This window comes from Aulostomus chinensis, chromosome 9 (genome assembly GCF_037954235.1).
Source record: "Aulostomus chinensis isolate RoL2024-O1b breed Wild chromosome 9, RoL_Achi_v1.0, whole genome shotgun sequence".
Classification (NCBI taxonomy): Eukaryota; Metazoa; Chordata; class Actinopteri; order Syngnathiformes; family Aulostomidae; genus Aulostomus; species Aulostomus chinensis.
In genome coordinates, this window is record NC_141328.1 from 27,889,582 (window position 1) to 27,901,773 (window position 12,192).

The 12,192-nt window shown below is 46.6% G+C and overlaps 1 protein-coding gene across 2 annotated transcripts in view; it reads right to left on the reverse strand.

Annotated features, from left to right (window-relative positions):
• LOC147256632 (low-density lipoprotein receptor-related protein 1-like) overlaps positions 1-8,037 on the reverse strand; it is an 83,833-nt gene extending 75,796 nt beyond the window's left edge. For both annotated transcript variants that reach the window (XM_086214806.1, XM_086214805.1), the window contains exon 1: positions 7,446-8,037. In XM_086214806.1, coding sequence (XP_086070932.1) covers positions 7,446-7,518 — 73 coding nt within the window. In that variant the 5' untranslated portion in view covers positions 7,519-8,037. The remainder of the gene's footprint in view (positions 1-7,445) is intronic.
• Positions 8,038-12,192: the final 4,155 nt, after the last annotated feature.

Here is a 12,192-nt window from a genome sequence, read left to right on the forward strand (position 1 = left end):
CTCTCACTCAGATTACAAAGTTGCTAAACAGTTGCTTAACAGTTAAAGTTGACACAAGGAATCAACACTGAGCTGCTTGTGGCCAAACGCAGTGATTACCTGTTAAAGCTGGTGACCTCATTGCTGTTTTACTCACCAGAAAATACTAGCCTGTACTGCTTTTGATTTACCGATCAATATTTATTTCTCACTATGTAAAATGTTAGAGAATATAAAGCAGAAAAAGCTTAAATTAATCAAATGGCAAACAGAAAAACAGCAAAAGAAGTTAAGACTGCGCGTGTTAACCTGCCCCGTTTCAGCTGCTCGGATATTCAACCAAAATGACATCAAAATTCATTTAAGTGGAATACACTTCATGAGGAGTAACCATAAAAAAAGGACAGGAAAGAAAATCAAGTTTTCACCACGAGTGTTTTGATTATGAGAGCTAACTTCTTGTTTTTTTGAACTGATACACACGATTGAATCCTTCCAAAAGTCACTTCTTCCCCGTACACGTCTGCTAGCTTGGGCAGGGTTCTCTTCTTGAGAGGGAGCGACTGCAACTGGATTCGGTTTCTCCTCTGAGATCAATGAAGTATTTCTGAGTCAGAGAACCAGAGCTGATCGACACGGTGAGTTATAAATCACCGAGTTACTTCCTGATATGTGGATGTTCAGGCTCCAGTTGGCTGACTTCAATTCTGAGCGTGCTGCCAACTGTATGGAGCGCATACTGTACTTCCTTCTGTGGGGCCACTGGAGCTCCGTGCTGTCTAAACAGAGCACGCTGACCTGCCCCGAGCACTGTTGATGGCAAAAAGCATTAAACACGAGCGAATGAGCAAATGCATAAATGTATAGAAAGCCTGGGTCTTACAGGAATGTCACTCCTGAGTGTCCAATAAAAAAAGAGGCAGTTTGAGGAGAGAATATAAGCGGGTGTTTTATTTTTATATAATCCACACACAGGACAAAACAACCTTGAAGGCTGAGAGGAAGTTGGAATGTTAAGTAAATGGTTTTGTGGCACCAATTCAGCAACCAAGTGATGGGGGCCTCCAGATACCATCACCAGCTGGGACACAACACTGACCCACTTTCCCCCAATCTGTCTCCCTCAATATGGCCATCGCTGCTGGACAAATCAACTCCAGATCCACACAGCACATTCCAGCACCTTCTAATTGATATCATCTGTAAAGCTTTGCCTCAAAAAGACAATCTGTTGCAGACATGCAGCCAGACTGTAAAGAACTCAAACAGCAGTACTTTTGAGTTCAAGAGAGAAAAACTGGTTGCTCGTTTCAGCACAACTAGCACTGAGCACACAAACCAAGAATTGTCTACACAGCAGACGCACCAGGCTGCTGCTGCTGCTGCTTTTAATTGACTCTGAACAGCTGTCCCACAGGCCGGGTGACAGTTTTGGGCTCAATGTGACTTAATCCACTTCATGTACTCAACTACAGTGGCCGTCAGGCTCAGAGTGAAGCCAGAACACGGGAGACCTGCACACAGTTCAGTCCCTGAATGCATCCTGGGCAGTGGAAGAATCTCCAAGCAGGATTTATGGACACCGTATGGAAGGGAGCGCAGCGAGCAGCTATGCATGTACTGCTTTGTTTTAGTTCAAACACCAGAGGTCAAACGAGCGTGCCTCTAACACTGAGCAGAACCCGGGACTCAACCAACCTGCTTCCCGGATCTCCAGAGGAGCAGAAGTGCATGTGTTCCATTAACTGTGGTTAAAAGATAACCAGTGCAAAAAGGAGATGACGATGACGAGGACACATGAACAAATAGGGGGTCTGAGGGGTCTGAGGGTCTGGCCGGGAACATCCAGGACTGTTAATCATCACCAGTCACCTCCCATCCTTGTTCTCCGCTGAGGAACTTGGTAGAAAACAGCTATCCATCCTTAAAGAACCCCTGATCTCAGGTTCTAGGTGATTTCTCTAGGCTCGGTTTAGGATGTCAACGCTAGCACCTGATCTGTGCTTTTTCAGTTACAATTAAAACAAACTCCAAGCACTTGGGAAGAGAATGAGCACAGGAGGACGCTGCTACTCCTTCTGGTTGGTGAGACCTGTCCCAGCACTCATGCAAGACCCCGTCTTGGCGCTGGTGTCGTGGCAGCTCTGTATCAACTTCTTCAAAGGTGACGCTGACACTGCGCAGCGCCCATCAAGTGGAAGCAACCACTTTAATTCGATGCAGGCTGCACGTCCACCAGCTCACGTGTGCATAAACATCCACAGATGCATCGAGCTCTCATCCACAGAGAGGTTGAACACACGTACTCCTGCAACTGAAGCCTTGTTTTTGAGTCACGACAATAAGGTGAAGCTGTGACCTCTGAGGGAACCTGACCTCACAGGCCGCGGAGTGGGATTCATAAATTGATAAGAGTACATTTACATGAGCTGGAGTAGCAACCACACGGTCCCAGAGAGCGCCGTCCCCCAGTAGAGGGAACGCCAACCCAGATTCATCAGTTCTGTAAGCAGAACACTTGTTGGAACGAGTCAAACTAGCGAGGCGTCATCCACTTCACGTCTCGACAGACGACATCCTCGTTAAAAAACCGACAAGAACCAATAATTTAATGAAAGATTAAAACTGAAGTGGAGCTCAGCTTCCTGCAGTCACTTCACTTTTACCCTCCAGCGTGAACCTTGGCAAGACTACACACACACCGCTCCCTCTTAACGGTGCTACTGGGAAGCGTGGACCTCCTCCAACTGGTGGCTGGGCTTGAGGTGATAACAGAACCAGACAAGAGAACATAAACCTCATGTTTATTATAGTTGTCAGAGTACTGAGAAGTACGTGATTTTCCTGTATAAATATCATGGTTTGCCTCCAACAAACGCTCATTACATTTACCTGTCATGTCAATCTTGTCAGCGACCGTATCGATGTGCAAGAAGTTATTTATCTAAAGTCTTGAGGAAGAATCTTGTTGCCTGATTGACTTATTGTGTTTTTTTTAAAGTGATTATTTTGAATAGGAAGATAAAAAATAAAATATTACAGCCTTTTGAAATTCTTTTCAAGGAGGAAATTCTCTTAAATGTATTTAAATGTGAACGCAAAAGGTTTTTTTGTGTTTGTATATATTTATGAGTTAAAGGGAGTTAAAGGGAGTAAAAAACGGTCGGTTTTGTTCCACAAAGTTCATATTAGAAACGATTCATTTCCTAACATGACACTGTATTTTGTACATTTTGTAACCGGGCAGCATTAAGCAGTTTAGGATGTGCTGCCCATTGTGCATTTTCTTGGCGGAGGTTCGAATCAGGTCCTTAAAGAGAGCCAGTTACTCCGGACATATTTTTGGGGAAATGCATTGACGAGAGAGTTCATCCGTTCACCCTACAGAGAGAAATCCGCCATCATCAACCTGCCCTCATTTTGACGGACGGTCGGGTGAAGTGTTCGCCAACAGAATACGGGTGGAGTTGAGGCAGTGTTGCAGTAATCTCCCAAACAACGGAAGTGAATGGAGAACAATTTTCAAATGTAAAAGGAAATCTTTAATATAAAACCCTGAAAGGCCTCAACGCTGCTCCTCTGAAATAATCCAAGATGATGACATCACCGACGCCACGTTTGTACTGAGGCTTTTGTGTTTTTTGTACATTCAAAAGTCGGTTTCCATTCATTTGTTGTTTGGGTGATTGCTGCAACACCTGGAACTCCAGCAGCGTTTTTCAGGACTTAAAAGCAACGGCGAGAAAAAAACGACTGAATTTTTATTTTTGGATGAGCTATCCCTTTAAGCTCTTGGCGGTGGGAGCTCAGAGCTTATTTTGAAGGCACCACGTTCATGTTCAACAGGCGCCGCCAAGCCTGATTGTTGTGTCATGTATAAGTGCACTATTAATCCTGGCAGACGCCATCAAACCAACATGAAAACATCATAACACAGCCTGAGTCAGCGGAGATGCTCGTTACGTCTGACCGTGATCAAAGTAAACAGCTTTGACGCTTTGCAGCAGCCCGTGAAATTGAAATCTTATCTGTATCAGAACATCTGTGATCAGGTGTGAAAAGCATCGCGGTTCCCTCCGATCGGTTCTGTTCCCCCGTCACCCTTGAAGCCAGCAACGCGACCAAAACCTGAGGAGAACCCGAGTGAGCGCCGCACCTGAAACCGGTCATCGGGGGAGGAGGCCCCCTCTGGTGAAGCCGGTGCTCTCGCAGCTGTGCCAGGCAAACATCGCAGCCCTCCGCCACATTTGAACAACTCTGCACGCTCTTCTTATCAAGCGTGAGGAGAATTGGATCTCTTCGCAATGTCCCTAATTACAAATTAAAGGCCTCCACTCTCATGTGTGGCAGATTATTTCAAAGACTGGTGTTAATGGCAGGAAGAAAAAAAAAAGAAGCAGAGATGCAGTGAGAGCCTGATTTTATCTGGAATCTCAGGGCTGCAAACACACACACACACACACACACACAGAAGCCAATCCCTTCCTTTTATAGAGCTTAGGGCTAAACAGGGTAAACAGTGATATAGCTAGCAGAAAACACCAATTACAGTTACCCCTGCTATTCACAATCAACAAACACTCTTTCATCTGAGGTCTCACACCCTCGATATGTGGCAAACAACACTGAGGACGTTTATGTTAATCTGCTTTTACCTTCAAGTCGCAGCTGATTGCAATGCAGCGCAGGAAGTAAAGGGATAAAAGGGAGGTTGTTTCAGCAGCCACGGTCACGAATCCCCACTGTCTGCTTATATCATTTCACAAATATGTCCGCTAGGATGAGAGCAAAATGTAAAACACCTGCATATAAGCTTTGCATAAAAAAAAGTCACTCAGAAGCCAGAGGCTGAACGGCCACAGCACACGTGGGCTGTATTTCACTGCGCGTTTCAATACGGTTGGATTCTGCGTTTCTTTGTGAGGTGACTGAACGGCGTTGAATCATTAGGAGGATTATCTGTGGTCCCTGATAAGAGCGCAATCAACAGAGAGCCAGAGGTGCGCAGAGTTTCGCTCCCCAGCGACCTGCACTGGGAAGGCCTGAAGAGAGCAGTCCAAGTTCTATTATCTGTTGAATTTGTATGAAGGACGATGAATTTTTCCAGCAGATGCCTCCGGTGTCAGATCAGAGGGAAAGCTGAGGCCGAAGTCCCGTTAAAAGGGGTCAAGCAAACAGAGCGCCGGCTCCTCAGGAATTCCACCTCTTTAGCCTCTGACCCACGCTTACATCTCCACCAGCGAGACTCTGCTGCCACGAAAAGCAAGAGAGATGTTCACTGGTCAAACAGTTGCAGTTAAGACGTCCGATTAGCGAGACAATACGCTGCAATTGTGTTGCATGAGAACTGGTGATTACTTGAAAACTAAAATGACACGGAGCTGAAATAAAGACCCGTTACTGCAAAAACCACGACTGCTGGTTGACGATTCAGTCAATCAATGGAAAATGAATTAACAAATGTTTACTTTGTTGCTTGAGTTATTTGAAAGTGTCCTTTTCTCTTTCTTTTTTTTTTTTTAAGCAACAACTTCATGGTCCTGGACTTTAAACCTGTTCATTGTGTTAGTGGGGCTGGATGACGTGGACAAAACCAAATGCCACCATGTTTTTGGACCAAACACCTCAACACTGATATTATTGAGCTGATGTGCAGATGACAAAACATTCACACCATGAGATTTAGGATAAATAATCATTGGTAAAGTGGATGTAACCGCTACATTAGTACAGCTAGCAGGCTAGCAGTCTCCAGACAGTCCAGCAACATGCAAGATTTGACTGTATAGTAGCGTACTTAGGGTTTGGACTCAGGGAGGCCAATATCTCGTGACTCTGAGGGAAAAGCGATGGCTGATTCTTTGCTTTTCTAAGCCTCCGTAGATCACGCAATTATCGGACTAACAGATTAATCTGTGACTGAAATAATCACTGATTGAATTTGTTTCAAAGTTTTTGATTCAAATTGTGTGCTTTCTGCTTGGTTTCCCCTCACGTTCATTGTGGATTCACCCATTTTCACAGCTCCTGCACAACGGCTGCTGGTTGAGTCTGTCTGGATGTTCTAATCACTCAGAACCAAGTACCAAGAGCAACTGAAGGGTTCTGGCCAACGTTGGCCTGCCAGCTACGACTTCCTGACCTTCCTGCCGTTAATCCTCCTCATTCATAAATTCACGCCGTAGCACCAGTGTTTACAAATCCAGTCAAAGTGGCGAGTTTGGGATTTGCACCCTCATCTGACCAGCGGAAGGCGACTGAACAATTACATAACGTACATATCATTTCCATCCGCCGCTCCTGTGATGTAACTTCTGTGTCCGGTTTAGAGAGAGAGAGAGGGGGAGAGAGAGGGAGACGGATTCTTGCTAGGGTTTATGTGGCTTCACCCGCCCTCATCCACCCTCACCCACAGCTGCATGGTCCCTTCCTCCTCCCCCCTCCACCCCTGCAGTCACATCTCTCAGTTGGATTAATGGTCTCCCTGTGTCCAGATGTTACATACTGATGGAGGAGGTGGGAGGAGCTTGATGACTTCTGTAACTTCAGCTGTGGCTCAACAGCTTCACTCAGTATACTATCAAACTTATGTAATGTCGAACAACACACTGAAGGACATGAGGGTATTAACAGAGGCTGCACTGACTGGAGAGGAGACGTGGATGCACCCAGAAACCAAAGGCATAAATCACTTGGAGAAGATTCCAGAACAACAACAACAACAACAACAACAACAACTTGTGGCCTTGAAACCATTCTGAGCTAATGCAACCAAAAACAGCCTCCATGTCAAGAGCTGGGAGAGGACGAGCCAGCTGGTGGCTCAACAGGTCGCTGATGGCTTCGCAAAAGAGCAAATGGTGCAGTTCTATCAGGGCTAGCAGTCTCCAGCAGGCAGCAGCTGGCTGTCACCAGAGACCCAGCAGCCAGTAGCCGGACATGATGGGACCAGTGAGTCTGGAGCTGGTCCGGTGAATTCGAACATCCCAGCTGCTTTGACCTGCAGCTACCATCTGAGGTCCTGGGTGACGCGGAGCACGGACGTGGCCGAATGTCGCAGTCAGACAGAAATAACTGGGTGAATTTGTTGGTTCACGCAAAGCGTTGCGTTTGCCTTTTACCTGCTGAGCAGCCCCACTGAATACCCTCACTGTGTGCTACCCTTGCAGGCAGCCAGGCCCGTTCTGTCTGCTCACACAGGCTACAGGAGCACCGCAGAATTTAGGCCGAAACGCACTGTTTATTCGTGCGGTGTTCCCCTGATTAAAGGCGATCCTAGTCATCGATCACTGCCCGAGGGGAGGCTGCTGGGACGCGTTAGGGGGGGGTTGCAGTTAGCGGCTCCAACTCCGGCGAACACAGGCCTGAGCACACAGATGCTTAACGGAGAGAGAGGGAGAGAGAGAGAGGGAGAGAGAGGTGCTCACGCTTCCTCGAGTATGCTAGAGAGCCAACAGGCGTCTTACCTACGGTGGCACCGTTAGGAGACAAGATCTCCAGGCTGAGGATAAATCCCATGAAGAACAACCTCATCGCCATCTCCTGAGCACTGCCCGATGGCACCGCTGTTGGAAGGGAATACGGGAAAAGTTGGCTGGTTTTCTGAAAGCAAGCAAGCCGATCAAGCACCTCATCCGAACCCCTTCAATGGTCCGGGTGCGATCGTCCGTGCGCCCTCAGTCCCGCGAATTCAGACGGGTTCTTCAGATAAAGGAGGCTTACTACAGCCGGCGAGGCTATAGGCGGTGCAGCAGCTCACTCATGTATATTTCCAATTGATTATCGGCATTCAAACATGATGCACAGTGTAACCTCTGTGTCTCTGGGCTCTGCTGCTGCTGCTGCTGCTGCTGCTTCACCACCTCACCATGCCACCGGAACCGTCCGCTCGTCCAGGAGTCCTGCAGCCGCTCCGCTCACCTCATTCCGAGTCAAAGTAAAAAGAAAAACGAACAAATGAAGCGCGTTTGTTCCCTCGCAGCTCCGATGTCCCCCTGCGCTCGCGGCTGCATGAGTGGATGGTGAATCTCAGGCTCCAGCACTGTGGACGAGCCCGTGACGTAACCAGCCCGATTCCTCAAAAAATGTAATATCTAAGCGGCAAACAGCGCGTGCGCATGCGCCAACACACCTCCTTTTCTCCTATTTCATGCGCTTTTTCGTCGAGCGTGGAGGTGGGAGTGAGAGGCGGCGCTGATCCGGGATCAGCCATGTTGGCTCAACGCCTGCACACACAACGCCTGCACACAATCCGGATTTTCTTTCATTTGTTTGTTTCGAAATTGAAAGATGAGTTGAAATGTGGTGAGTGCGGATTAAAGAAGTGGAACGGAGCGAAGTTCCTGTCTGCACGTTGGAGCCCGTAGTTGAGACCCGGGATTCATCTCAGCCTGTTCATCAGCGCCACAGAAACGAGTGACCAAGCACGTCCTATCATTGTCCGTGGCCTCACGCGTGTTCTGCTTCTTGGTCAAACGCGTCGTTTATTGGGAGAATTCAGCCCCGCGAATCCCATTTACACGTCATTTGCCACTTTGGAAATTAATTCAGGTTCGTAGAATTTTGCCTTTAATATTAAATGGCGTTGCAGTGGGAGTTTTCCCTCTCCTGCATTTTGTTTCTTTCACCTGCTCACCTCCACCAGGCAGCAGATTCAAAGACAGAGGCACAAAATGTTGGGAGTTGTGGAGCCAAAACTGGAGCTGCTCTCGGGCTCCTCAGCTTTCGACACTAAATAACGCCCCCTAGCGGTGCAAAGCAGGCATGACGTGATGAAATGTACCCTGAGCTGCCCGTTTATTAGTCACTCAGTAAATGCAGTATTTATCCTGCGATCATTCTGTCAACATGAGGCTGCAGGTCATCGAGGGACGAAAACCTCCAAACATTGGGACGACGTCGCTGAAAAAACGTCCCAGTATTTTTTTTCTTTATCAAAAAAAGTACTTCAGTTCTACTCTATTTTATTTGGTTCTAATATTGAAGACCAGGACTCTTTTTAAGTACCAGTCCTCAATACTTAAGTTGTGGTGCTTGTACTTCTAAACTCACGGTGTCAAAGACTCAGAGGCGCTGGACGACACTGACGGGGGCTTCCTTCTATTTTCTCTCTATATAAACCACGTGTTGACAGAATATTATAAATGATAAAGGAAGAGGATTTACTGTAAAAGTGTAGTATCATACCACATTCATGGTTTTCTGAAAACATTAAAAAAAATAGATGAATGAGGGTAATGACCTTGATCAGACTGTATTTTGAGGAGAATGCTATTTATAATGGGGATTACATTTGAACTGAAAAGAACAAAAACAGGTTCCGGATCTCCAATTAGAGTTTTGGATAAAGATTCACTCTAAATAATCCCCAGTCTTTTAATATTGCTGTTGTCTGCAATATCCAGATATTACCAGAACAAAAGGTGATAGTTGCCTCACCATTTCTCTGCAACAGTTTAAGGTTATATAACTCTCTGATCAAATTAATTCTGGTAAAATAAAAGTTTAGTTTAGAACAAGTGAGCTGGAAGTCTCATGAGTAACCTCAACCTGCAGGGGGCGCTGAACGCTCAGATTACAGAGCGACACTCTAGCTTCTTACCTCACGAACAGCCCAAGAATCCAAGAATTTGATGCAATCCTGGGTCAATTTTACATGGCACACCCTCCAAGAATGCACTGATTAAAGGGTTATTGGTTTAAAATGAGCTCATGAGTCGACCTTTGAGACAGACCTGCTAAAATAGTGGATGTTTCTGCAGCGTACGCCTGCTATCCTGGCTCTTAATCACGAGTACCGAAACAAAAGGTGTGGATCTTCTGCTGCACCGACTGACTGTGACCTCCCTGCAACTGGTGTTAAGAATGAACGTGCCTTTTTGGGAGGTTTCCGCTTACAGACGTTTACTCAGCCTGAGTCACAGGGGAGAATGTCAAGAATGTGAAGAATCTGCGAAAACATGCATGAAGTGTCTGGATATCTCTTGAATCCAGCATATTTTCACGCGGAGCATCCAAACAGTGTGTAAACACAATGAAAAGTAGGGAAACAAATGATTCTGTGTTCCCAGAGTGTCCACACATGTTGTTTATGTTAAAGTTAAGACATTTTGTGTTGCTCATGAGTTGATTTACTTTTATTTACACTCTCGTCTCTCCAGCGTGTCAACAAAGTGAATCAACACCATGGCTGGTGTCACCTCAACCTGCCCCCTTTGAAAAAGAGGCTTGAGCTTTGTCATCTAGAGAGACAGACGCCAGCATGCTGTGTGGGAGACAGCTTGAAAGACTGCCAGCGTAAACACTCCCAGACCACATGTTCTCCCAGGGCAGAGGCGCTGGCCTCTCTCCAGGCACATCTGCACACAATCCCTCAGCTTTTAGCAAGGAGACGGAGCACGGCAAAGGGAGGGGGGGGGGGGAGCCTTTCCCAGACAGGAAGAACCTGCTTCTTCAGTGACAGTCGGGTCAGTGATGAAAGTGATGACATCTGCCAAAAAAAAAAAAAAAAAAAGATGAAAAAAATGTGCACGGAGGATCACAAGAATTTACTCTCTGTTTGCACAACTGATTTAAAAAAAGAAAAATGGCTGGCCATCTTCGCGAGGCTGGAGTCACATAGCGAGTGCTGCTGGGTTGTTATTTGGAGAGAAGATGGACTGCGGCATAGATCACGCTCCTGAATCTCACACAGCCCCTCTGCATCTGTAGCTGCTCCACATGCACGATATGCCACTGTGCTATGTGCCATTTTTCACTTTTTCAGTGCGTGCGTGAAGATGGATATCCCATCTGTCGGTGAAGCCCCCCCCCCCCCCACACACACACACACACACACCACCACCACCACCAGCTTTTATCAGCCGCTGCCCTTCAGTTTGCTAGTTAAGTGGGTCTTTGTGCTTGTTTTCACAGAGGGGTAATTACGGCGCGAGCTATGCTGACAACACCTGAGGAATGCCGAGCATGCACCAGCAGCTTGTGTTCTCCAAGTCCCCCATCACCTCTCATCACTCCGTATCACCCCCCCCCCCCATCCTCCCTCTCCCCCCTCTGCAACCCTCCCCCATACAACTCAGTGGCAGGAGTCCAACAGAAAGTTCAATTTGACATTTTCATAGTAGATTTACAGAAATAAAGACATTGCAGTTTTCCAACCAGGACTCACACTTATCACTATTATTTTACTGATTCTATTTAAGATTAAACTGCTTGATCAACAAAGTTTGCAGCAGTACTCAGTTACAATCACATCACTTTTTGTTTGGTTTTTTTTTCTCTGAAGAAAAACCCAACTGAATGCTCCCAGCAGACCCCACTCTTCCCGTTACTGGCAAATTTCGAAGTGTGTACGTTGGCTGGCTCGGCCACGCAGCTGACTGAATCCCTCCCTGCACCGTCCTTGAGCTTCCTGGAGCCTGGAGCCCATCTGGCTGAACACATATCAAAACACTGCTCCGACTGAAACAGGTTCAGTGAACAGCCCCGGCCGGGCTCTGAGAACCGGCTGGCTGAAAAAGCCTCCGTGTTTGGCTGAAAGAAATAATTGCATTTTTTTTCATGCAAATGTAACCAGTGCATTAAGTTTTTGCACTGTGTGTGTGTGTGTGTGTGTGTGGGGGGGGGCTTCTTTGTGTGTGTGAGACAGAGGAGAGAGAGAGAGAGATAGCAATTATGAATTCTGCTGAGCCACTCCCTTCCTTCTGACTAGACGGTCATGATGAAATCAGGATGAAATCCCTGGTGCATGTAGATCAGCGCAAGTGTGCACGGGTCCGTCCTCCACCTTCCTCTGCAGCTGAGGTTTGCAGTTCCAGAGGTATTATGCAAATGAAATGGCTAGAAAGAAGTCATGGATGGATGAACAATTGCATACGTTTACCCACAGGAGGGCTTATCAGTCATGGTACGCAAAACAAGACAGAAGGGTCAGGGGATTTAGTTACCAAGCAACTTCCATTCTTGGACGTTTCTTGTATTCGTGTGATCTCAGCTGTCTTAAGTAAAGCGAGACTTGGGGATATCAAAGCATTTTTCACATTGTTACCTTTGCAGTTATTTGTGAATTTCCTGGAAATTGAGAGGACGTGGACTCAAACTCTGCGCCATCCTCTCAGCATCGTTCCGTCAATCAAACACTTTCAGGTTTTCACAAACGTGTTCTTTTTAAATTTCCTCATGATGATGATTGATGACATTTTTCTTTTTGTAAAA